Source organism: Nyctereutes procyonoides, unplaced genomic scaffold (assembly GCF_905146905.1).
Source record: "Nyctereutes procyonoides isolate TBG_1078 unplaced genomic scaffold, NYPRO_anot_genome, whole genome shotgun sequence".
In the NCBI taxonomy this organism is placed as follows: Eukaryota; Metazoa; Chordata; class Mammalia; order Carnivora; family Canidae; genus Nyctereutes; species Nyctereutes procyonoides.
In genome coordinates this window covers 26,843,692-26,871,683 of record NW_026575020.1, presented here as the reverse complement: position 1 = coordinate 26,871,683, position 27,992 = coordinate 26,843,692, and the positions used below count along the sequence as shown (strand labels likewise).

Below are 27,992 nucleotides of genomic sequence, written 5' to 3'. Positions count from 1 at the left end.
CCCACCTAAACCCACAGCCAGCAACAGTGCCCCATACCCTCTTTTGACAATTGAAACAACTGACTATAATCACTAAAGCACCTTTCATCTTATAATTTCTTGCAAAAAAACTGAAAATGCCTCAAATGCTTTTAGATAGGTAGAACCCAAGTGGTATAAAATCCAAAGAACTTGTGCAAATGTACATCTGACAAAGGATTCGTACCCCAACTATATAAAGAACTCTTAAGAATCAACAATGAGTGGTCCAGTATAAAAAAAAGAAGAAGAACAGGCAAAAGATTTGAAGACACTTCAAAAAAGTAGATAGGTGGATAGCCAATAAGCAAATGGAAAGTGTTCAACACTGTAAATCATCAGGAAATGCAAATTAAACCACATCTCAGGCACTAGAACTGCAGAAGTAAAGAGAAACTGTGCCATGTTCATTCAATGGAATACTTCTCAGCAATATCCAAGAACAAACTATTGACATGTGCAACAATATAGATGAACTCAACAGACATTATAAGGCATATGTATGATTCCATTTATATGAAGCTCTAGAATGTGCAAAAGAAAATGACAGTGACAGAACACCAAACATGACAGAGGTGGGGGGGTGACTAGAAAAGAACAAAAGCAAACCTTCTAGGGAGATGGAAATGCTCTACATCTTGTTTTGAATGATATTTATGTAACAGTTGTCCAAACATATTGAACTAAACACTTAAGATCTGTGCTTTAAAAAAAAAAAAAAAAAGTTTGTTCTTTTCATCAAGGGGTAGGTAATGGAGAACTCCAGAGTGAACAAGTGGTGCCTGCCTACTGGGCATGTTCACCTTTCCACAAGTGATCACCTCCCCCCTCCCTTCTTTCTCTGCTATTACTCCCTGTCCTGGTGAATGGCAAAAACCACCCTCTACCCAATTTGCCAAGCCAGCAAACTGGGAGTCGTCCACAATCTTCCTCCTTCCTTCCTTCTACTCAGTTACTCCTCGGATCGCTCCTGAACCTACCTCTCCTCTCCTCTCCTCTCCATCCCACCTGCTTTACTTGGAGTTCAGACCCAGGTTTGTACACCTGCCCCCTGACATTTCCAGTCTAGCTACCCAGTCTATCCTCATCCAAACACAAAACCTTCTGCTTAACTTCCTTCTATTGTTCTCAATCACCCTGAGCATAAAGACCAAACTCCTTAGCAAGAAAAGCAAGAGGAGTGAGGTCCTTTCATACACCAAGCAACTCTTTGCTTAAGCTGTTACAGCTGCCTAGAGCACCTTCCTACCACCTTCCCCCTTCATGCTTCCCTCCTACCTCTATCTTCACACCTGTCCTCCTGATAAGTTCCCACTCTTCCTTAAAACTTAGATCAAGTACCACCTCTTCTTACAAGCCTAGGTATCCCTCCTCTGCTCTCTGCCTCCAGACACCTTCTTACACTCGTGTGGGGCTTATGTGCTTATAAGATGGTTACAGCTGCATGCAAGCACTTACATATGTTAGCTCATTTAAGAGTAATTATCACTCTGCATAATGAGGATTGGTTTTCTGTCTTGTGTAAACTGACAAAACTGTAAATAGGGGCTATTTCATTCAAATTTTTCCCGACTACCTTTTCAGACACTTGGAGAATATAGGTACTAGCTTACTGATTTGGTGAATGAATATCAACACAAGTGAAGGCACAGAATGGTTGCTATTTCATTTTACGTCAACAAGCAACATAAGCAGGTAAAGCAGAATAGCTGCTGAGGTTTCTACCTGGCTTGCTATGGCAAAGCCCGACTGGATCCAGATCCAGAGCAGTTCACAAATAAGTCACAAGCCATGCCCCACACCCAGGCACCTCAACTGCCTTACTCTCTTTTCTAACTGCAAGCAGCTACTTACGACCACCTCTTATGAAATATCTGTTGTGTACCTAGCACTGTCCTAGCGCTTCACACGCATAGATTCATTTTATGTCAGCAACGGTCCTGAAGGTGAGCATCATCATGATCAGCCCCATGTTTACATATGAGAAGACAGAGGTTCAGAGAGAGCAAAGGAACTTGGTTTAAAGAGCCAGAGCCACTGGATGGTGAAGGCAGAACAGACAGCAACCCTAATACTAAAAACCTACCTTCTTCCCACTCACCACATTGCGTCCCCAGAAAGCCAAATTGAATAACCTTGTTATTGGTTTGAGACAATGGTTTTTGAGAGTCACAGTCATATAGATGAATGTTTACTTTTTATAGAATGGGAACCCAAGACTCACTGCAACTCTGTGCTGAGGCCGAGGAGTAAGGACAGGAGGGTGGCCAGGCGGGGGCTGTTTGGCCAGGTAGTTGCCAAACCACTGGACAACAGTCACTCCTGGCTTCTCACCCTGCGTGCCACACTTCTACCGACTCAAACTCATCTTATAGGTGAGAAGAACCAGGCTTACTGTTCAGAATTTCTGGAGAACGAGAGAAATGATCATAATATTTTTACAGTCTCTGATGGCTCTGGCTTAAAAAAGCAACAATATTTAAAGCCAAACCCCTAGTAGGTAGAGACAACAGAATTGAGAAGAGACTATTTTACATGAATACTGTCTTGATGGATAAGTGATGTGCTGGAGGCAACTAGGGAAGAGAAGCCACAAGGCTTGAGGACCTGGAAGATACCTGTGGGAAGCTGTTTGTTTAAGGCGAGGTTGACTCTATCAACAGCTAGGGATTTGAGGAGGTGATTGGCAACCTCCCAAAATGTGATAAAGAGCAGAGAACCATGCTGATAGGGCTGTAATCTCATGGAGAACAAAGCCTGCAGAACCCAAGAGAATACAAGGAAAGTGAGCTGGACTCTGCCTGGCCATGTGGAACCATGAGACAGAAGCCACCGTGGTCCCCAAAGCCAGGCCATGGAGCACGGAGCAGAAAACTGGTGGGTGGGTGGTTCCATCTCTCCTGAGGAAGGGAGGAGTAAGGGAAAGAACTCTAGGCAGAGGACCCAGCCTCCTCCCCCTCCATGTGTCCGAGACATCAGATCATAGAATCTAAAACTCTTAATTTTAAGTGGAAGAAAAAAGGACTGGTTTTCTGTTTTCCTCCTTATTTCTTCTTTCTTCACACCAACACATGCAAGCATTGTGCTGATCAGGCCAGAAGGTAGGAAGAAGCTGGAGGAAGAAGAAAGCTGATTTTGATGAGGGACCTGGCTGGCTCTGGCTAAATCTCAATTTCTCACACAGGCAACCACCCTGTTCGCAGCAAGGCCTCTCCTCTTCTCTCCCTGAACTCGGCAGACAGGAGCCAGCTTGCTGGCTATTGTAAAAGTAGACTTTGTTCTTGGAGTTCAACCAGCATGGGCTTCAAATTTCCATGACACCCACAGCTTGCAATCCCTCCCACATCACCTTCATGACCTGAGGCTAAAGAAAGAAAAAAGCTGGCCATAAACGTCCTGTGCTAAGAAACTAAAATCTCCTCCCAAGACAGATCATCCATGAGAAGACCTTTCCAGAATTCTCCCCAAAAAGGGGGCACACCACCAGGAGAACCAGAAATTCCCATAAAGATAAGCACCAAGGCAAGGCGGCTTGGTGGAGAGTTTAGAGAGAACTGTCCTATACAATGCAAAGTACAGAGATGGGGCAGCAAGACCACAGGACCTTGGCCTAGTCAATGAGATGAGCACATCTAAAGAAAGACTGGGCGGGGGGGGGGGGGGGGTAGTACCATGAACATGATGTGAGGCGTGGTGAGCAAAGAACAGAGAAAATCAGGGCGCACAAAAGCAAGTTCTGGAAGTGTGCCTGGCACTGTCAGGGGAAAGAAATTCAGTGGTCATAGGAGAAGGGTTGAGCTGGGAATAGGTGGAAGGAACTATCTCTCCATCTTGCCATCCACCTACCTTTCTAACAAATCTAGTTCCTAATTTGGTTTTCTAGACGCCAGAGAACAGGGAAATGCAGCAATGCAGCATCCTGGATGGAAAAGAAACGATCAGATACCAGAACAGGGATGCATGGCCCCTGCGAATTCAGAAACTAGCCTGAGCTGATGTCTGATCCCAAGTGTCTCACCGCCTGTGGATGTCCTGGTAAAACTCATTTCTAGAATATGAACAAACAGTTCTTTAGCAGCTATATCCCAAAAACTAGTCTAGCATCCAGGGAACTAAAGATCAAAAACATGGTTTCCATACACTCACATCTAATTAATCTACTGCACAAAGTAATTTGGTAAATTGAAACTCCCAGCAGACAGCTGGTTGACCTCACCTTAGTAATAGTCAAACACAGGTGGCCTGGGTGGTCCACCTACCTGTCTTGTGATTTCTAGACACAATAAAAAATGAAGTATTAGAATCTGTCATTTATTATTATCTTGAGGGGTTTTTTTCCCCTTAGATATAGAGCTGAGGACAAGGAAGAATGACGAGAAACGCATGAAAGAGGAATCTGTCTGAGCACATGATCTGGCAAGAGCCATTTTAGGGGGAAGAGTGGTATCTAAGACAAAGCAGTCCTAACCCAGGTTTCCCAGGTGGGATGGACTGGTACAAGGGAGAGAGATGCAGGAAAGGGGTCTGGCAGGATGACAGGTCCCATAATGATCAGGCAAGCCTTGGATGGTGAACATATTAACAGACGTGCACGTCTGAGCAGGAGACTGGCAGTAAAAAGGGTGAAGGATTCCATAGTGTATCCTACTTCTGGTCTTCCATTTCTCCCGTTCAGTTTCTCAGCCAGAAATGGTCTCTGCAATTAAATGGCCTTCCCTGGGGAGGGACACCTGGGTGGCTCAGTGGTTGAGCATCTGCCTTTGGCTCAGGTCATGATCCCGGAGTCCTGGGATCAAGTCCCGCATCGGGTTCCCCACAGGGAGCCTGCTTCTCCCTCTGCCTATGTCTCTGCCTCTCTCTGTGCATCTCTCATAAATAAATAAAATCTTTTTTTAAAAAAATGGCCTTACCCTAATCTGTTTGTACATGCCCCATTCTGGAGACAGGCTCTGTGCCCACCTGAGGACTATGATGCTTTTGAGGTCTCTTGGGGAAATTTGAACAAAGGCTCTAAATACAGCTCAAAACCCTTGCACAGAACCACACAGAAAAGGCAGAGGAGGCTGGCATGAGGTGGAGCCCATCAGAAGTAAAAGGCTCTGCATTCGGGACCCATCACATTCTGATCCTGGTACAGGATTTCTCCAACCAAAACTCCCGGGTCCCAAGTGTAAGGCAGACTGGATTCCCATCCAGCAACAATGCAAAGGTATGTTCTTGTACAGAATCTCTCCAACATTATTCTTGGCTCTGCTAACATTGCTTTGGCTTTAGAAAATCAATAAATAAAGCAAGCAGAATGTCTCTTCACATCCGGGCTGGACTAGAAGGGCTTTGCCCTTACCAAGCCAAAGAAATATTTAGTCCAAGGAGATGTATTCTGCTGGATACCAGACACTTCCACATGATTTTTTCTTGGGAGGGCCAGCAGTTCACAGGAGGCTTTGCTACATGAGAATCTATGTTGCTAAGCTACCAAAAGTCACTGTGGTGAGACAAGAGCCAGAGATTTGGCGGGGGGGGGGGGGGGGGGGGGGGGGGGGGGGGGTATGGGACATCAGCAGGACAAAAGGAAGAAGGGGCAGGAAATAAAGTCCCAATTCTACAATGACTTTTAAAGCTCTTCTTTTAAGGGAAACTGCTGAATCCTGAAAGTTTCAGTTCTAGAAAGTGGATCAAAATCCTTTCCAGTGATCCTGAATGACATGACATAAAGAAGGTATCTAGAAAGAACAGCTCTTACTCCTCTGGGTACTTCGATCCTGCTCTGAACCTTTTCCGTTTGATTTAGAATTAAATCAAACGGAAAAATGCCTTGATCTTATTCTAACATTTATTCTAACATTTTTGCCTGACAATCTGGATACAACAAACTTTTATCTAGTAGGAGCTCAATAAACACTTGATAGACGGGCCAGTACTCTCCCAGGGAAGAGACCACAGGGGTGAAGGATTCACGGGGTAAGGGAGAAGAGGATGTGTGCAAAGTTCTGCAGTAACCAGGCTGTGTGTGATTCTGAGGGGTGTGACGCAGAATGTCATTCACATGCTCTTTTTTTTTTAAAGATGTTATTAATTTATTTGACAGAAAGAGAACACAAGAGGTGGTAGGGGCAGAGGGAGAGGGAGTAGTAGACTTCCCACTGAGCAGGGAGCCTGACTCAGGGCTTGATCCCAAGACCCTGGGATCAGACCTAAGCCAAAGGCAGACACATAACAGATTGAACCACCCAGGTGCCCCCATTCATATGTTCTTGTCATCAAAGTCAACAAATGCACTTCTTTTTTTGCACCGCATAGTGGAGTTTTTCCAAATCCCAGCCATTTCAGTCTTTTTCTCCTTCGACTAAAATTCTACAGCTTACCTCTCCCCAAGTGAAGAGGCCAAGAAAAGAATCCATGTTGTTAGAAGTAGCCACGAGGTAAACAAACACAAAGAAACTGTGTGCTACCCAATTAAACAGAAATGCAGGCTCCTGGCAGTGACATGACCCAGTTTTTCCATTCACTTGATGTAAATAAACCCTCTTTACTGTAATGGCCCCTTTGGCTTGGGGGGGGGGGGGGGGAAGAAAGGTTTTCCATGTGTTTCTACGAGACTTCTCTACCTCCTTTTCCCTAAGTAAAAGTAACTAATTCCATTAAACCCAATTCCCATTCAATGGAAAGGAAGTATATAGGGTGAAAGAGGATGGGCTTTGGTGGCATGCAGGCCTGGGTTCAAACCCTTGTTCTGTTCCAGCCCAGGAGCCGTAAGGTTCAGAGCAAGTCTGCTAGCCTCCCCAAGCCTCAGTTTCCTTGCTCACAATCAGTAACTATTACCTAGGTTGTTGAGACAACTAGAAAAGATAATCTATGTTCAGAAAGCAGCTGGCACATACATAGTGTGTGCTCGTCAAGTGTTCCTTTCCCTTCCACTTGGATTCACACCACACCCAAGGGATGTAGCGCAGGTATCACAGTAGTGCAGAACAGGACAGAACACCGGGCTTAAGGAGCTTTTAATGGAGAAAAAAAAAGGAGAGGGGATACTCTACATCTCAAAACAGAGGACGGTTCAACAAGATTTTAAAAACCTTTAAAAACTAGTGTGCTCTAACGTCTTCAGACAACGATGATTATCAGTCACAGAGAATAACTACAGCTGGGATGCCTGAGGACTTTTTAGATACCTTGGAACTTGCACATATACTGACTGGCCCACTCCAAATGCCAGACTCAGAAAGTTGGGAGTCTTTCTAATTCTCAGAGCACAAAGAGAAAACACCACAGCCTTGTGGCTAAGGGCTTGTGCTGATCAGGAAACAGACTCAGATCTCAGCTCCTTCACCCACCAGCAACACGACCCTTGCCTCCTTGGAGGACTCAATGAGAAGGCAGGGCACTAAGCCCAGTCCCCCGCATGCTAAATGCTTACTAAGCGGTGAAGTGACTGTTGTTGCCATGCACTAAAAAGCTCTGAGCCCTGAGAGCTGGAGTGATTCTGCCATTCAAGCCAAAAAGATGGTGGAAAGGTGGAGAGAAGTGAGAAATGCAGACGGGTTAATCCTGGGGGGCTGCAGGATGCAAAATGAGTGTGGTGCCTAGGGTTTCAAGTTTAAAGCCACAGATACTTCAGAGTCCATGGACTTCATGGATCTCACAGCTCATGATACTTATTATACTTCAGAGTGAGGAACAAAGTACCAGAATGCTTTTGTCTTTGCTCTCCCTGGATTTGCCGCACAAAATGTACCCTCACTCACAAAGAACATGCAGGAGCGCGGCCAGTTCATGATCCCTCCCATTCGTCTAAGGAAAAAATGCCCCAAAACTAAGGTCCAAATTTACTAAGACCTTAAATTCAAAACAACAAAAGTTGACACCTCATATGTAAAAGATCTTAATTTAACAGTGTCAAAAATGCAAATGTGAATGCAGGGTCTGGACCTACTTGTTATGAAATAAACTTGATTAAGAACAAATCCCTTTTAAGAAAAGGAAAGAACCCAGCAACTCCCATGAACATCAAATGTGGTTCTCAATTAGCCCTTTCCCTCTGAACATCACAAAGTACCAGCAGGTGGGAGATAATTAACGTTTTAATAAAACTGCAAAGCTTTTCCCTCTCCAGCCGGAAGATGCATCCACAAAGGAAAATGTTTTTCACAACATCATTTTTCTGGTTACATTTGGGGTTTTATGACTTCAGGAAGATAAAGGTAGAGGAGGCAATTTATGAAAAGGAGTATTTCTCTTTATCCATATTTACATTCTGTAGGGGAGTGAGTTTGGTTTTTGGATTCTCCTCCCATGCCTATCAGGGGAATAAAGTCCTTGCTCCCACTTGACAAGATTTATGGAGCCATGAGAGGTCTGCAGGCTGATGCAAGCTACACCACCCACTTCATGAGTGTAACCCCACCACCACCACCATTTTCAAGAACCACTGACTTTGATAGCTTGGATTTTTCCCTTACCAAATCTCTTGTCTTTACGTTTTTAATTTTGTCTTGAGAGAGAGACAAAGAGAGGGAGAGAGTGCAAGAGAGAGAGCACAACCCCGGGGGTGGTAGAGGGAGAGGGAAAAGCAGGCTCCCCTCAATCCTAGGACCGGAGATCATGACCAAAGGCAGATGCTTAACTGTCTTGAGCCATGCAGGCACCCACAAACCTCATCTTTAATCTCATCTTTAACCTTCTTGTAGCTTGCCACCTTCATCTGCAAACCTCAACGTCCACATAAGCCTGTTCCAGTATAAAAATGCTACTGCTTGGAAGTTTTTAATTGATTAGGTCTTTAAAAGCATGTCCTGCTGCCCATAACACAACACTGGCATCACAAAAGCTAATAGTGTACACTGCAGAGAACAACTCATAAAGACACTCTAAATTGAGACAGGAAGACAACTGTCTTCCTTTTCAGAAGAGGAAACTGAGGCAGTTGAGAAAAGTAACTGTGTTGCTTAAACGCATGGGATCTGAACCCAAGACCTGGGCTTTTAGTTCTGGATAGATCAAGGACTGCATTCCACTGGAGAGTAACCTAAGCTAACCCCACCATGCACAACCCAATAATTATAATTTTTGGCATTTTAATTGGACTCAGACCTCAGGGTTTGAATTTAAGAGGGTGAGAGTTAAAGGAATGTGTGTAGGGATTATGGCTGGAATGCTGCCTGCAAGTTACAGTTCATTCTCTCCCCAAGCTTTCCAAACCCTCCCAGCTGCCTCTTTTCGCCCACTGTAGGCCTCCGGCCATCCAACCTCTCAAGCCCATCCCCACCCCCACCCCACACACAACCAGACCCGCACAAGGGTCTGTACAGAAGGTATCCCAATGGTGGCACTACTGACATTTTTTTTTTTTTTAAGATTTTATTTATTTATTCGAGAGAGAGGCAGAGACACAGGCAGAGGGAAAAGCAGGCTCCATGCTGGGAGCCCGATGTAGGACTCGATCCCGGGACTCCAGGATCACTCCCCAGGCTGACGGTGGTGCTACACCACTGAGCCATCTGGGGCTGCCTGGCACTACTGACATTTTGTTGAGGTACTGCCTTGTGCATTAGAGAATATTTGGCAGCATCCCTGGCCTCTACTCATTAGATGCCAGTAATATCCACCCAGTTGCAACAATCAAAAATGTCTCCAGAAGGCACAGGAGGGACGCCTGGGTGGCTCAGTGGTTGAGCAGCTGCCTTCGGCCCAGACGTGATCCTGGTGTCCTGGGATCGAGTCCCACGTCGGGCTCCCTGCATGGAGCCTGCTTCTCTCTGTGTCTCTCTCATGAATAAATAAATAAACTTTAAAAAAAAAAGTCTCCAGGAGGCACAGGGGATTTTTAGAGCAGAGAAATTATTTTGTGTGATACTGTAACAGCGGGTACATGTATTATGCATTTGTCAAAAACACACAGAATGTACAACACAAAGAATGAACCCTAATGCAAACTATGGACTTGGGCAGCCCAGGTGGCTCAGTGGTTTACTGTCTGCCTTCAGCCTGGGGCATGATCCTGGAGACCTGGGATCGAGTCCCATGTCGGGCTCCCTGCATGGAGGCTGCTTCTCCCTCTGCCTGTATCTCTGCCTCTCTCTGTATGTCACATGAATAAATAAATAAAATAAAATCTTTTAAATGAATAAACAATGGACTTTAGTTAGTAATAATGGATCAATATTGGCTCATCATTTGTAACAAATGTACCACACTAACATAAGATGTTAATAATGGAGGAAACTGAGGGGAAGCAAGGGGTGTATGAGAACTCACTGCTAAATTTTTCTATAAACCTAAAACTGTTCTAAAAAATAAAGTTCGTTAACAAACCCATAAATACAGAGAACAAACTAATGGTTGCCAGAAAGGGTGAGAGGGTAAAGGGATGGTCAAAATGGGTTTAAAAAAAAGAATCACAAAAAAATTTTAATTAAAAAAATTTTTTTAAAAGCCTCTATACACTGCCATATGTCCTTCTAGGGCAAAACTGCTCCAGGTGAGAACCACTGCTGCAGGGGGCAGGCTGAGTGCCTTGAGTGAACTGACCAGTCTAGTTGTATTTTGTCACGCTTCGGGATGGAGATGGAAAATGTGAGTTTTCTGAGGGTACATGGGTTGCAGAGACTCCTCCTGAGAATCATCTTATTGGGGGAGAAAGTGAGTAAATCTCTGAAGAAAGTTCAGGCAGAACCTAGAAAGAGGGACCCAATCCTCCTCTCCTGGCCTCAAAGAGAGCACCTGGGCCATTATGAGCAGTCTTTGGTAAGAACACCTTCCTTAGTTTTCCCTTTATCAAGACTGATCTACAGCACAGCAGCTTGAGGTAAGGAATAAGGGCATTAGGCTTCCAAACTGCCAAAGGCAATATCTAAGTCCTGCCCCCCTCAATCCCACTCCGAGTCCTCCAGGTGGCAACTGCCACAGCTCTGCCGCAGTGTTTCTGAGGGCTGTGGGCAGGGGTACCATGGGAAGAGGGACCCATGTATACCACCTTCTGCTCTGTGTGCCCCCCAGAAGGCATAATGAGATGTGACAATATGAAGTTCACATCCAGTTGGCTGACAGCAGTGCACACATGTACCTGAACCATGAACGCCACCACCCCCTTGCAGCCTTGAGTTCTGACTACCCCTTTCACCTGTGGCCCCATTTCCTTCCTCTCCTCTTATCCTGTCATCTCTTCCCTTAACAGTCCATCTTCTCTAAAAGAAAGAACAAGAAAGGAGGCTCCCCAGAGAGCCAGAAAAATGAGAGATGGTAATGCACACACCGGGGAAACACTTGGAGTGCCCTCCAAGGGGACAAAGGGCACTACCCAGCATTCCTAAGCTGCTGAAGGGCTACTGCCAGGCTCCAAAAGACCAGAGCTTTCCCAACACCATTCATTTTCCTGTACGCTGTCCATTTCTTCCAAGGTTGAACCTTTTGGTAAAATAGGCCTTAAGAATTACTCTTCTACCTCCCAGAGCCGTTGGGAGACTCAAAGAGGATCGTGGGCATCCAGCACTTAATCTGGTACCTGGCACACAGTACTAGTGACCCCTGAACAACACAGGTCTGAACAGCACAGGCTCACTTACACATGGATTTGTTACAGTATGGTTTTGAAAGTGTAGTCTCTCTTCCTTATGATGTCCTTAATAACATTTTCTTCTCTGTAGCTTACTTTATTGTAAGGACACAGTATACAATATGTATAACACACCAAGTATGTGCCAGTAAACTATTGATGTTATTGGTAAGGCTTCCAGTCAATAGTAGTCTGTTGGTAGTCAAGTTTTTTGCAGAGTCAAAAGTTATACATGGAATTTTGACAGCACACAAGATCTGCGCCCCTAGCCCCATGTCATTTAAGGATATGCTTATTAGATGGTTTCTGCTATAATTTAAATTTGTACCTCAACTTCACTTTTAACTGAATCTAAACACTTATTAAGCCATTTCATCTCACCAACCCTAGCACATGGAAGTTTCTATGGAATTGACATTTGTTTTTATGGAGAGAGCTGTTCCTGGTAACCAGAGCTTCTCATCCAGTTCAAGACTCCCTCAAACCCTTACCAAGAGACCTCTCAGCGTCTCCAGACCTTCAAGACAATAAAAAGGACCAAACAGCCCAGGCTACCACAACTGACTGAGGCTTTCCCACAGTGTGTGCCCCAAGAGCAGCTCACCCCTGCCTCAGTCGTCTCTATCAGAGAATATTTTTTTTTTCTTCCCCAAACCAGTAGTGACTTTGTATGCCTCACTGTTTAAATTATGCCTCGCAGAAAAATCCCTACAGCAGATAAACACAGGATCTGTAATGGGAACTCCAGCACACCCAACAATAGTGCCACTGTCACACATGTGTGAGCTTTCATGAATGCAAGGGATTGGCAACCCAGGGCTGCCATGCCCAGGAAAATTATTTCCTGTGGGAGAAAGAAAACAACCTTCAGCTCCTGGCAGGTCCCAGGCAAGCCCAAGCCAGGCTCACCAGGGAACTTGAATGCTTTTGGGAAAGGAGGCAGAGGTAAGTAAGGACTGTTCCCACCCTCGAATGCCCAGCTGGGTGAAAAATCAATGCTGCAGCATCAGGGCTTAGCTTTTTCTTTCTTACTTTTTTTTTTTTAAAGATCTTATCTATTTATTCATGAGACACACAGAGAGAGGCAGAGACATAGGCAGAGGGAGAAGCAGGCTCCCTGTGGGGAGCCTGACGAGGGACTCAATCCCAGGACCCTAGGACCATGCCCTGAGCAGGCATGGAGGTGGTGAGTTTATTTATAGGCGAAAGGGATCTACTAGTTTAAGAGGAAAAAAAATGAATGACATTAATTTTTCATTCTTACCACTGGGACTGGGCCTAAACTTTAGCTTTATTAGAAGGCCAAAAACCACTCAAAAGCCAACACCTATAAAGAAGAGGGCAAAAATGGTCTGCCTTTTTCAAGAAAGAAAAGTCTGCAATATTCAAAAGCTCAGGGCTGTTCTGTACAGATATTTAAAAATGACCCAATCTGTTGGGCTAGAAGCCCAACTTCTAAGGGGTGCCTAGATGGCTCAGTTGGTTAAGCATCTGCCTTTAGCTCAGGTTATGAGCCCCACATCGGGGCTCTCCCCTCAACGGGGAATCTGTGCCTCCCTCTCCCTCTGCCCCCCCCCCACCCGCTCATGCTCTCCCTAATAAATAAATAAAATCTTAAAAAAGAAGAAGAAGCATCTTCTGAGAAGTAGAGTGGTTTCAAGGAAGAAGCAAGGACTTCAGGAAGGCAAGCATGCATTCAAATTTGCACCCACTTAGCCTCTCCAAATTCCAGGATTTGGAAGGAGGGGCTATGATACCTAAAGCAGAAGTGGACACTTACTGAAATGTTGGCTCCTTTCTTCTCTGTGCAGTGCATGCCAAGGAGGAACCCTAACCTGGGAAACAGGAAAGCTGGTCTCACCCCCCAGTTCTGCCCCGACTTCCACTGTGACTTGACCTCCAGCTTCCTCGCTGGCACCTACCTTACACAGCAGTCCTAGGATTAAAGGACACTTTGTCAGTTAAAACCAGCACAATGCCTGGCAAGCTGCAGGCACTCAATAAACATTAGCTCAATCTCAATCAACTGGATTTTGTCCTGGAAACACTCGTCATGAAAAGCTCCCCCTCTCGATTTGGGAGTTTAAATGTAGCCTGATGCAGTCCCATCTGTCAGCTGGACAGTGACACTAGTAGGAGGTTTCAGCCCCTCCATGGTCACAATTCCCCCAAACCACCACCACCACCACCACCACCACCCCGCCCCAGGCTGTTTACTCCAGCTGACAAGTTTCAGCTGAACCTGAAACCAAGGGAAAGTATTACTACTCACCTCCTACCTCTCACCAGTCTTACCACTCTTCACACACACATAGGAACAAGTATGTGGGGCAGCCCGGGTGGCTCAGTGGTTTAGTGCCGGGTGGCTCAGTGGTTTAGTGCCGCCTTCACCCCAGGGCGTGATCCTGGAGACCCGGGATCAGGCTCCCCACAGGGAACCTGCTTCTCCCTCTGCCTGTGTCTCTGCCTCTCTCTGTGTGTCTCTCATGAATAAATAAATAAAATCTTAAAAAAAAAAAAAAAAAAGAACAAGTATGTGTGATCCAACCCCGACACAAATCAACGTTAGCGCTATTACTCTTAAAAACCATAGCAGTAATAGGAAAAAAAAAATGTATGTTCCACTAGCAACCTCTGATATCCTCAGCCTTCAAGCAGAAGGCATCAGAAGGTCTTTCTGAAGCCCCCAAATCACAGCAAAGGTCCTAAGCATAACTATGGAGAGGCAGCACAGATGGATCAGGGAGACGGCAGGGATGAAAAAGAAGTCTCCATGAAGCAAGCTGCCTCCCAGGCCATCTCACCCTGCCCCGTACCCCAGAAGTCAGGTCATTCAGTGGCAATTGCCACAGGCTCTCTAGGGCTTGTTTTCTTTCCCCCAGGCATGTTTACAAGGAAGTAAGAGAGGAAAGTGAAGAGAAACAGAAAAAGCACCATTACATGCTTGCTTCTCCTACCATTTCAACATTGTGTGCTGCTATCCGAAAAGGTTCATGCGAGGAATGATTACAATAATGACAGTTAACAACAGCAGCCAAGGTCGGTTGTTAGGTGCTTGCCTCTTCCATTCTGCTTTAAGAATTACATACAACAGTTCATTTAGTACCTATAACTCTTTGAGGCATCATTATCCCCATTTTCCAGATGGAACTTTAAGGTTCAGAAAGGCTGGGGAAACTGCCCCAAAGTCATACAATCTGTAAGCGGCTTAGCAGGATTCAAACCCAAGATGTTGAATTCCATAGCCAGAGGGCCTGACGGCTGCCTTAATTTAAAAATCAGAATAACTTCCTTCTGGAGTGACCCCTCAGAAGCACCTCCCTACCCTGCCCCCAACAAACACAGGTTCTTAATAAAATGCATGCTCCTCTAGGGGAAAAGTCACTAGGCTGTTGTGGACAGGGAAGGGTTAAGGCCACATTTCCAGACTTCGTTTTCTCAGTTTTGTGGGCTGAAGTCAGACTTTGTAGCATTAACTTTAATGCAAATTTTTTTTGGAGGTGATTCACGTAGAATTCCTGCCAAGAATCTTAATAATTAGGCTGAATGAGAGCAAACTCTGTCGGTACATGCCTAGCAACATCTGCTGATGTAACAGTTATCCTGGAAGGCCCACGAAGCCTGGGGAAGGACTGGCAAGCAGGCCATGTGTGGGGAGCACATTGTATGCGGGGCTTGGCAGTGCAGAAAGGCACCTATGGGCTGCCCACGACTTTGGCCTTCCCTCCAATTAACAATAGGCTCCACTTTTATAATATCCCATAGCCAACGGGGACAAGAGGAAGGGAGACAACAAATCAGAAAAGACCCATAAAGAAAAATGTTTCCCAATGGTCTCTTTTCTACTAGGAGTCAAGAGCTATAAAGTGTTTCTCTCTAATGTGATTTTCAGCCTTTTTCCCTGCCCTAACTCAGAACATTCCCAACAGTAACAGGGACTTACCCACAGGGCTGGATTTCCTTAAGGGGAAAGGGAGGAAGGTGGAGTATCCAAATCTTTATTCCCCACCCTTCAAGAATCTGATTCTTGCAGTTTGGCAAAGGCCCCTGGAGGATCTGTTTCCCATCTTCCTCTTCCCTTCTCTCCTGGTCACACATAAGCACATGCATACATGTATGTGTATGCTCACACACAAACTCACACTCACTCTCAGAGCACCACGGATCCCAAAAAAGTACAGTGCCAATGGATCAAACCTTTCCTGGAAGGTGGTATCATTAAAAACACAGAAATTGGGATCCCTGGGTGGCGCAGCGGTTTGGCGCCTGCCTTTGGCCCAGGGCACGATCCTGGAGGCCCGGGATCGAATCCCACATCAGGCTTCCGGTGCATGAAGCCTGCTTCTCCCTCTGCCTGTGTGTCTCTGCCTCTCTCTCTCTCTGTGTGACTATCATAAATAAAATTAAAAAAAAAACACAGAAATTTTATTAAAATTACAAAATTAGGGATCCCTGGGTGGCGCAGCGGTTTGGTGCCTGCCTTTGGCCCAGGGCGCGATCCTGGAGACCTGGGATCGAATCCCACGTCGGGCTCCCGGTGCATGGAGCCTGCTTCTCCCTCTGCCTGTGTCTCTGCCTCTCTCTCTCTGTGACTATCATAAATAAAAAAAAAAAAAATAAAAAATAAATAAAATAAAATAAAATAAAATAAAATTACAAAATTATAAGCTTCTTAAAGTAGCCATCAAAACAGAGAAGTTTCCCCCAAAAGTGAAGGGCACCGTTACATACCAGAATGCTAGTGAAACATAAAGGCATATTATTTGTGTGAGACACAAATTATACTTTTGCAAACCATGTAAAATGGTTCTCACCACTGCTGTCCAATAGAAATATAATGTGAACCACCTATATAATTTTAAATTTCCTACCAATCCCATTAAAAAGAGACAGGTGAAATTAATCTCAATATATTTTAACTCAATATATATGAAATATTATCATTTCAACATATAATCAATGTAAATGAATATTAATGAGATATTTTACATTCTTTTTTCCATATTTAGTCATTGAAATCCAGAATGCACTTCAAACACAGCACATTTCAATTTCAGGTGCTCAACAGCCACATGAGGCTGGTGGCTACCATATGGACACTATATGGCTCCAGGAATTAGTATCACTAAGAACAGCCCAGAGTTCCAGCTGCTAATTTGGGTATTTCTGAATGACTGGCCTGTAAATAATAAATACATACTATGTTTTTAAAAGATTTCTTAAAGGGACGCCTGAGTGGCTCAGCAGTTGAGCATCTGCCTTCGGCTCTGGGCATGATCCCGGAGTCGCGGGATCCTTGCGTGGAGCCTGCTTCTCCCTCTGCCTGTGTCTCTGTCTTTCTGTCATGAATAAATAAATAAAATCTTTAAAAAATAAAATAAGGGCAGCCGGGGTGGCTCAGCGGTTTAGCACTGCCTTCAGCCCAGGGTCTGATCCTGGAGACCTGGGATCGAGTCCCGCGTCCGGCTCCCTAAACGGAGCCTGCTTCTCTCTCTGCCTGTGTCTCTGCCTCTCTCTCTCTCCTCTCTCTCTCTCTCATGAATAAATAAATAAAATCTTTAAGAAAAAATAAAATAAAAACATAAAAGATTTCTTAGAGCCATTTTTGAAATGACTCTGGGCAAGTAATCTTAACTTTCCTAAGCTTTAGTTTCATCAAATGTAAATGGGGATGAAAATGCCCTTAGACTTCCCTTACAGGGCTGCTGTAAGGATCATATGCTGTAACATTTACGAAAGTGCTTTGTACAGTGCTATGCAAATACTAATTGTTGTTATTATAACTCCTGGAAGAGAACAGATCATCCTTACAGATCAATAGCATTCTTGTCTTCAGTTTATAATTTTTTTTTTTTATTTATGATAGGCACACAGTGAGAGAGAGAGAGAGAGGCAGAGACATAGGCAGAGGGAGAAGCAGGCTCCATGCACCGAGAGCCCGACGTGGGATTCGATCCCGGGTCTCCAGGATCGCGCCCTGGGCCAAAGGCAGGCGCTAAACCGCTGCGCCACCCAGGGATCCCTTGTCTTCAGTTTATAAACATTTTGCACACAGCTGCCCTTCCTTTTGGGAGGCATATGTAAACAGTAAGAAATGCATATCAATAATCCCCTAGCAATGGTACCAGACCATAAACCTACTTTATGAGAAAAATCCCATAATTTCTAAGGCATATTTAGATAGTTATTAAAATGAAGACCTTGCTTTAAAAACAGGAATACATCACTGGTCAGCAAATTCTAGAGGGAACAAGCCTTGACTCCAAGAGAATTAGACAATTCAGAAAACATGTCCAGAACTAGTGAACAAAGATGGAGAACATCCACTCTCCACATCATATTCACCCCATCTTGTTCCCTTTCTTCCAGTCTCCTGACTCTTGTAAGAGTTTTCACAAATTATCTGTGAATTTGAGTGGTTAGAAATAATATTTTAAGTATAGAAGGGAGCTGTTGTCTAAATATTTCTTGATAATTGAACAAAAGCTTGCTAGAAGCTCCTCCTCATCCTACTGTTATGATAATGCAGACAATAATGCAAGCCTTGAGTAGCGATTAGAGTGATTGAGTACTACTTATTTTTTGAAGAATTATTTCCATAAAGAGAAACCAGAAAAAGCTTCTGTCTTTTGAGAATTAACTGTAGGCAGAGAACAAATCCTTCTTTGCAAAAGCCATCTGCAGTGCTTGGTATTGGCACCCTTCCATGAAGACACAGAATGCCAAACTCCGCAGTGGTCATGGATGCCCTCCATGACAGCATCCCTACTTTACAGCTAAGCCATAAAAGCGCCCAGTTTCTGAAGCCTAGATTATATTTAAGATCAACCTTTCCCAAAGTGTGTTCTTCATGATGTTTCCAGTCATTTCATTAAGGAGAAGGGGGAGCAGGCAGGGGCTGCATGCCCAAGTGAGTTTTGGGAAATCCTGGGTCCACCCAAACTTCACCAGGTTCTTCTACTGCTCATAGTAATGTTCTGGGGTTGGGGGTTCAGGTATCAGATCTGTAGTATTCTCAAGCTGACATAAGCATGTCTTCAGACACTTCCACTTTCATAAATAACTACAAAATATACTGAGAGGCAAAAAAAAAAAAAAAAAGGAAGATCCTCTGCTGAAAGTAGATTATCCGTTTTGTTGTTTTCACACTTGCTGAACTGTATATCAAAGCTGACCTTCAACCACACTAGCTGACTTCAGCCTCATCAGACACAGTAGTAGCTGTCTGCCCACCGACCTGTGATTTCTCTCTTCTACCACCCAGGCCACCCCTACAGATACCAGCAGCTCCTAAGCAAAGGCATTTCTGCTTTTGTACCTAAAGGTACCAAGAGAAAAGGTGTTAATATCCTGAAACAAAATGAATCATAATAACTTATTGTCTTGAGTGTTCCAGAGCTTGCTCATAGTGGGAATGCACCAAAAAGGAACAACAGTTTCAATTCTGACCCCTGATTTTTCTACTCTAGAGCCCAATTTGGCTATTTCAAAAACCCATGTTCTAAACCTCTGGATTAAAGTCACAGTGGTTAAATCTGAATAGTACGTGGCAGTGGTGCCCAAATAGGAGTGTCAGGGTCATTCCATCCACTTGAGCACCAAAAATCATCTACGAACCCAAAACTCATAAGTATGATTGCTATGATATGAGGGAATCTATGTAACCTTTTACGTTTAAAAAGAACTCCTCACATTAAAAAAAAAAAAAAAGAAAAAGAAAAAGAAATCCTGAAGCCAAAATTAGGGCTTTTAAAAAATACATGTCCTGCCAGTAATCTGTCCTAAAAGTAAGAGAACACATCTTGATATCTTCTTTTAGGTTAAGATTATTTAAATGACAATAAAAGAAATTTGGGGGGCACCTGGGTGGCTCAGTTGACTGAGCATCTGCCTTCAGCTCAGGTCATGATTCTGGAGTCCTGCAATGGAGCCCCACATCGGGCTCCCTGCTCAGAGGGGGGTCTGCTTCTCCCTCCACCTGCTCATGCACTCTCTCTCAAATGAATGGATAAAATCTTTAAAAAAGAGAAACTTGGTCTTGTTTCTCAGTTGTTTGTTTGTTTCTCAGTTTTAATCTCAAAACATGGCAAAATGTGAAATTACAAATGCTCATAAACCCAAACGTTACACAGTGTCCTTTTCTGATTTTTCTACTCTGGGAAGAACAGATTAGTAGATTCTGTATTAGTTTTTCAGTGACACCAAACAGGTAGATACTGATGTGCCTTTAGAATAAAGTCTCATTGGGATTCCTGGGTGGCGCAGCAGTTTAGCACCTGCCTTTGGCCCAGGGCGCAATCCTGGAGATTCGAGATCGAATCCCACATCAGGCTCCCGGTACATGGAGCCTGCTTCTCCCTCTGCCTCTCTCTCTCACTGTGTGCCTATCATAAGTAAATAAAAATTAAAAAAAAAAAAGGAAGGTCTATGACTATAAAAAAAAAAAAGAATAAAGTCTCATTATAACATTTTGACTGAACTGCACTGATTAGAAAAACAGTAAAGCCACCAAAACCCTGACAACCTTTGACTATTCACAAGACACCCTTTTTTTTTTTTTTAAGATTTTATTTATTTACTCATGAGGGAGAGAGAGAGAGAAGCAGAGGCACAGGCAGAGAGAGAAGCAGGCTCCATGCAAGGAGCCCGATGTGGGACTCGATCCCGGGTCTCCAGGATCAGACCCTGGGCTGAAGGCAGGCACTAAACCGCTGAGCCACCCGGGCTAACCACAAGACACCATTTCTTTATTTCTGCTGGAGCTTCACAAGTGATAAAAAACGGAGACTTCATAAACTTGTGTTTCAAAGGAAATGAATCTTAACCATATAATTGATGCTGATAAGCCAGCTAATGGGAAATGGCATACAATAGATAATATACCTTAAGAAATGTTATCAAGTGAGATCTCCCTTAATACCTATTTCTATTTCCTACTCATATTACAAAAGAATCACCATTCAGGCGCCTGGCCAGCTCAGTCAGTGGAGCCTATGACTCTTGATCTCGGGGTCATGAGTTTGAGCCCCATGCTAAATGTAGAGATTACTTAAAAACAAAATCTTTAAAATAAATAAAAACCCCAAAGGAATCATCATGAAATACTCCCAACATATAGGCAATTTATTTGTCAGGGAAAAAATCTTAAGAGTCATTTTACCCATTCACCATTAAGATTTCATGAAGACCTATAAAAGCAATTGTTTTATCTATAAAAGTTCTATCCAGGGGATCCCTGGGTGGCTCAGCAGTTTAGCACCTGCCTTCAGCCCAGGGCATGATCCTAGAGTCCTGGGATCCAGTCCCACATCGGGCTCCCTGCATGGAGCCTGCTTCTCCCCTCTGCCTGTGTCTCTGCCTCCCTCTCTCTCTCTCTGTCTCTCATGAATAAATAAATAAAATATTTTTAAAAAAAATTCTATCCAGTTCTAGGTTGGGATAATATGTCACACCCAAATCAAACAATCTATGACTTAAATTCTAATTTTTGTAACTGGCATACAGATGATAAAATGTTTTCCAAATGTTGTGAGAATTTTTTTTAAAGCTCCCAGCGCATTATACTGTTTTTTTTTTGTTTTGTTTTTAGAATTTATCATCAGTTCCAAGTTAGAGTTCAATTGCAGCAAATACTCAGAACTGATGACTTTTTTTCTTAAACAACATACTTTCTACATACAGCATTATTGCTTCGATGAATGCCAACAAATGCAGTCAGTATTGTTTCCAGATTCTTCAAGCAATTGTACTCCTTGTACATTCAACCCAATCCCCTCTGTCCTTGATTACTTAATTTTCAGTCATTTGCAAACTCAAAAGTGAAAATGTAGAGGAATTTGGGCCACTTTATTCAGCGGCAGAACAAGGAATGCGGCAGTTCATAGACTTTCTCACATAGGTCTTTGCAATACAAAATACACTGCGGAGGGACGCCTGGGTGGCACAGTCAGTTGAGCATCTGCCTTGGGCTCAGGTCATGATCTCAGGGCCTGGGACTGAGCCCTGCATTGGGCTCCCTGCTCTGTGGGGAGCCTGCTTCTCCTTCCCCTCTGCCTGCTGCTCCCCTTGCTTGTGCTCTTTCTCTCTCCATGAAATGAATAGTAAAATTTTTTTTAAAAAAATACATTAGGGAAAGAATTCCCTCCCTAGACAAAGACAGCTTTGGGAGAGGGAGTTTTGATTTTGGGGGTGTGGGGAGAATATGGACTTTAAGAAAGATTCCTTCTCGTTACAGCTTATCTTTTGTAAGCTTTTTTTTTCTTTTTAAACTATCCTTTGCTGATTAAGTCCATTCTGTCTATTCTCTCAAAGGACTCCAAGTTCCCACAATACATATGTATTCAATTTTATTGCTTTGCACTTGATATACTGCTTTATAACTGTTCAAGGCATTTTCTGTGAACATTATGTTTCTGTCTCCCAAACCATACTCTAAGCTTCTTAACGATAAAAACCATGCCCTGCCTCCACCTTGAGATTTTTTTTCTTTACCATGACTGTATTAAGTCTATAAATTAATTTTGATTACATGACATCTTTACAATATTTCACATTTCCAGCTAGGAACAGTCTGTTTCTCCATTGATGCAAGCCTGTTTTTTTTTTTTTCCTTAGCATCTTACCAAAGTTTTATGGTCTTCTCTAACTAGAAAAACAAACATGCTACATGGTAAGAAATGTCAGTGAGTATGTCTCCCCCAGTCTCAGCCTTACCCTAAGAGGTAACACCTCTCAACATCTTTTTATGTCGCTTCCAGAAGATGTTCATGCATGTGCATATTTATATAAGCATAAATATCTCCCCGCCCCCTTGCTTTAAAAAAGCAAGGTATCAATTTATTACCTTTCACCTAGCAACACAGAAATATTTGAAGGGAACAGATCCACTTTCCTAGATCAGGCAATGAAGGATGAATTTGGAGCTGAAAGACTGTAAGCTGACACTGGACACAGAGACTACATATAAGTACTCCCTACACAGCACTAATGGTAAATCTTTTCATAATTTACTCAACCAGTCTTCTAATCATAGGCATTTACATTGTTTCACATCTGAAATGCAAATATTGCTATAACGAGTATCTTTGTACAGACATCTTTGTTTACATCTGTAAATTCTGTTGGGTAAATTCCCAGAAATTGAATTGGTAGGTCAGAGATAATACATATTTTATCTATCTATCTATCTATCTATCTATCTATCTATCTATCTATCTATCTATCTTTCAAGGTGGGGCTTGAACTCATGACCCGAAGATGGAGACCTGAACAGATATCAAGAGTTAGATACTTAACCAACTGAGCCACCCAGGCGCCCAGATGATATGATTCACATTTTAATTCTGAGTGACACTGCCAAGGGAAGTGTATCAGTTTACACTCCCTCTAACCACACGAGGACCTGCCTTTCCACATCCTTGCCAACACTGTGTATTATCCAGTGTTCTTTCTACCAGTCTAAATAGTTACATACATTTTACCAGTTACACTTTGTTCATTATAAGTGGAACCAGGTATCTTAGCATGTTCACAAACATGTTTATGTTTCTCTCTCTGTTTAAATTCTTTACTCAAATTTAAGAGCTGTTTATGCATTACAAAAAAAAATGGACCTTTTCTCTGTTTCATGTGTTGGAAATATTTTTTTCCCAGTCTGTGGCTTGTCATTTGATCTGCTTTCTGGTATTCTGAATTACATAGAAGTTTTGTATTAGAGTCCATCTCTGCTATAGTCACCAACAATACCTAGTTTAATTTTCTGAACATGAATATATGATAATTTCCTTTTAAGAGAGGTGAGGTCAGACAGAAAACTTAACAACCAGTCACCAAAAATCCTTCCCCTAAATCTGTGAGAACTTGGAAGAACAAATAGCTATTAACCAAGCCACTGCTAGCACCCAGTGATGTAATTCATTGAAATGGCACGTGCCCTGGAAAGACACATTTTCTCCTTTTGTTTGAAAAGTCCATTATGCTTGTCAGTTTCCCAGAGTCCAGTAACCCATTTTGCCTAGAGTAAAAGATGCCTTGGCTTAGCCATTTCAAAACAGAAGTGATTACAGATGAAGATTTTGGCCCTTGCCCTGCCACAGCAGAGACTCTTCAACACAACACCCAGTTCAAAAGGCAAAGAAAGATTTGGTCCATTTCCCAGAGAAACTATGGCTCAACACAAGACCAAAAGAAAAAATGATAACGAGGCAGGTTCTCCAACAACCCACTAGGTCCCAGGCAATGAACAAATGACAGATGTTCTCAGATAACTATTTCTCTTCTAGCACCTTCTTCTTATCCTTTCCAGTAAAAGAACAGAGAAAAATGAAATAGAAAAAAAAAAAACATTTAAAAAGATTTCTTTTCACCTCCACTGGCATAAAGTCACTTATGTTACAGCAAGGACATTAACTCTAATTAGAATGGTGTGTCCTCTCAAATTCAGGGAAGATTTTAACTGCATTCTAATTTGTTCTTGGTAGTTGAACATGATGGTACCAAATTAATGTCTGTGGAAGTGGGATAGCTAAAAAATACTAATCAATGTGCCACCACAATGATAAGCAAAGATTCTTTGTAGGGGGGCTTATTTAACAAATCCTCTACAGATGTTTACTTAACAAACACTTCTGGAGTACCTGCCACATGTCTGGATCTGTGGATGTGGAGTCTGCACCTTTCAGAAGTATACCATCTAATGAGAGACGGAAGCCCATACAACAATGACTGCAGTCACCTGAAGTCTTTTCACAGAAGAATGCATCAAAGCACTAAGAAAAACCACACTGGAAGTCAGAGGGAAAAGATGGATGAATACAGTGAGGGTGCATTATTGCAAAGAGAAGCCTGGAAATAAAAACGACAGTGATGGAATGAGAGCTTAATTAAGGGTTCATTAAGGGAGAAGGAAGATTTTTTGGGGAGGAAGTGGACGGATCATAGAGGAAAGACTGAAAACAAATACCAAGTTTGCAACTGACAGAGCAAGCAAGATTCCCGGAGGAGACAGGATATACACAATTCAACAAGTATTTACTAAATGCCACCTTGTGCCAGCATTGAACTGGATGGAGACAGCGATGATTAACAATGATTTCCTTCTAAGCTTCCAGAAGCTCACAGTCCACTGAGTGAGGCAATGAATGAAATACGCAATTTAACAGAGAGAGAATTATGATATGGGAAGTATCAGGTACTGTGAGATGCATGTGAGGCAGACCCAAGCCCTATTTGGTTAATTGGGGCTTCCTGGAAGAAGTGGTAAGTTCATGGAATCAAGAGCAGAAAGAGAAGAAAAAAAAAACAAATAATAATATTAAAGGTGGGGAGTGGTAGAGAAGTTGTATTAGAAAAATAGGTTTTTATAGTTGATAGTAAGTGGGATTATGGTTAGGACCTTTGGAGTATTAAAGGTAAAATTCTGGGTAGACTCTAGGAATTGATTCTAAGAAAGGACTAAAAGTGAGAATTAATTAGTAGATAGTATAATGCTAACCAGTTTTGGTGCAGAACAAAGAAAGAATATAACAAGCATACCCAGGAGCTGGAAACACGACATGGCGGTAGACCCAACAAAACAAGGGTGGAGGTTCTAGAAAAGCAGAGGACACTACACGAAAATGGGTGATAACCAACCACATACAGGGGCAGAGCTGGAACATCCAGGATCTCCCCACCTTTACCCCGTGCCAGGTCGTCCACCCTTTTCCCTAGAATTTTGATCTCCAAGCAATCAGGTCTGTATTTTTATCTCTATACTCATTTTTAAACCACATTTTGAAAAGGCACTACTTGAAAGAGAGATTGGGAGAAAAGTACTGAGGCTCGCTCCTAAGAACTCCTGTCTAGCTGCCAGAGCACTGTTTTAGTCAAATGTCAAATGAACAGGGAGAAATGGAATGATGATTTTATTTGAATTGCTTCCAAGGAAAAGTAACCTCCAGTGAAACACTGGGCCCACTTTGCTGGAAATCCTGGCATGTCGACAACAGAAATGGAAGCAGAAAATTGCATCTTCCAGAAAGTGCAGTATCAAATAGGAAAAAACACAAGCAGTGATGTGCTTTCAGGTTCCTGTGGCTCAGGATCTGTTTTATTCTTTCCTACTTCTTCCTGCTGAAAATGAAATTATTTTAAACGTAATTTCCCCTTACCGAGGCTTTTGGAAATGATTAGAAGTCAAACCCTTTAAGTAAAATTAATATATATTAAATTCCAAACTTACTGAACTAAAAATAAAAATGGAGGCAAAGAAAATAAATAAAAAATATTCCCAAACTCTAAAATTAAGGAGCTTTCAGGATGTAGTTAAGCAATGGTTCCCTCATGGTGAAATGTGAAATCGCACCCCAGCTAGATTAGCTACTGTAAATATTCAAGGAATCATAGTTCTAAGCGTTCAGGGATTCCAAGGATCCCTATAGCCCAGACGAAAATGTTATGGGCAAACAGGGGAAGGGAAAGAAGAAAAGATGAGCGATGAGCTGTGATCTTGTCCATCTTTCTTAACATATAACTGAAAAAAAATCTGTATATATTTCAGGTATACAATGTGATCATTCAATATACACATATATTGTTAAGTGATTACCACAATTAGGTCAAGTAACACATCCATCATGTCACACAGAACCATGTTTTGTGTGTATGTGGTGAGAACACTTAAGATCTCACCCCTTAGCGGATTTCAAGTACATAGTACAATATTATTAACTATGGTCACCATACTGCACATTACATCCCTGTCTTAAAAATTAAAAAAAAAAAATTCTAACCAAGTTGAAAGCAGATACTTTCAGCAGGTCTTTATCTTCACTCACTAATCACATTTATATTACACTCACTATTTCTCCAGTTCCATTATGCATGTTGTAGTTACAAACCAAATAGACTTTGCCTCCAACGAGATCACTTACAAAGGAATGAAGTCTTCTGTCAGTGACTCTCATACCCATGAACCAAAAGCCAAGCCCCAAGTACTACCCTGTCACCTCTGTGACAGATCCTCCTGGTTTCTTCTCAACTCACTCCCATTCTCTGTTCATGCTTCTTTCTTGACCCCCATCTTCTTGTCCCATCTTGTTTTTCATGCTCTTTGAACTTGGCCCTGGTACCTATGGGCAGTCTGGTTTGGCCCTGGGCATTCTGTCAAGGACTTGGCTCAGACCAACCTAACATTCCACACAATTCAGGCTACCCACCCTAGGTGGACGTTCCTACCCAATTCAACCTCCTGGAGGCAAACCCCAGTTTCCAGCTCTGCAAGAGGCACATAGCAAGCACATCACAGGATTAATGGGAAGGGCAGCTAGTGCCTGGCTCTGCAGACAGGGGACAGCTAACCCAAGTCCTAGAGGGTGAGCAGAGTGGGGAAGGGTGAGGAGGGCATTCTGAACAAAGAGACGTCAGAGAAGAAAAAGAATGTGTTTTGTAGTCTGTTTGGTAGACAAACACCTCTAATGGATTCTTTTTTTTTTTTAATTTTTATTCATTTATGATAGTTACAGAGAGAGAGAGGCAGAGACACAGGCAGAGGGAGAAGCAGGCTCCATGCACCGGGAGCCCGACGTGGGATTCGATCCCGGGTCTCCAGGATCGCGCCCTGGGCCAAAGGCAGGCGCCAAACCGCTGTGCCACCCAGGGATCCCCCTCTAATGGATTCTAATAAAATGTTTACTGAGCTCTGGGCACATGATCCGGTACAGGACGTGGCATGTAACAGAAATTCAGTAAGTATTTGTAGAATAAATGAAATATCAGTTTAATTTAAACAGTACAGCTATATGTCAAAACCAGAATATAACTTATAACATTATTCTGCTAGAAGTACCAAAACAAAAACAAAAACCCCAGAAAATTCAGTATCACCTCCTACAAGACAACAGAACTTTTCCCCTCAGTAATCACAGGATGATTGGGTGACGCCTGGTCCTTTGTGCCAGAAACAGAGACACAGAACCCCAGGCCCAAAGAGGTCTGGTCCTGATTAAGATTATTTTCTTCTGTGACGTTCAGATTGGAGGGAGAAGGAAAGAGGAGGAGCCCAAGATGCATCAGTGAGCCTCATCACGGCATCTTCCTTTGTGAACTGGACTCGGGGGCCCCTAATTCCCATCTTCACTTGGCTGCTGAGTCAACAATTCACTTAGTTCCAACCACCTTCTGTATTCCTGACTTTAAAAGGGTTGGTTGAAACCCTGGTGAATTTAATGGACTCAGATAACAAAGTAAGGTTAAATCAAGTTTGCACACTCTTTCCTTATTAAAAAAATGGCTCTGGGAGGGTTGTTCCAATTAAACAGCCTTTGTTACAGGGCTCGGTCAATGTCGTGTGATAATTCCTGACTTCTAAATGCTATTAAACGTGAGTGACAAGGAAAAAGCTCTATAATCTAAGGATGATTGGAAGTTAAATTAATGCAGCCAA

At 43.0% G+C, this 27,992-nt stretch overlaps 1 protein-coding gene across 2 annotated transcripts in view; it reads right to left on the bottom strand.

The window, feature by feature from the left end:
- NXN (nucleoredoxin) overlaps nucleotides 1–27,992 on the bottom strand; it is a 153,754-nt gene that overhangs the window by 69,695 nt on the left and 56,067 nt on the right. Inside the window, exon 1 of one of the 2 annotated variants that reach the window (XM_055321380.1) lies at nucleotides 13,350–13,418. The exons of the other annotated variant lie outside the window; for it this stretch is intronic. Within the exon in view, the coding sequence (XP_055177355.1) occupies nucleotides 13,350–13,385 (36 nt within the window). The 5' untranslated portion in view covers nucleotides 13,386–13,418. Of the gene's footprint in view, nucleotides 1–13,349; nucleotides 13,419–27,992 lie in introns of those variants that run through there. 2 annotated transcript variants of the gene reach the window in all.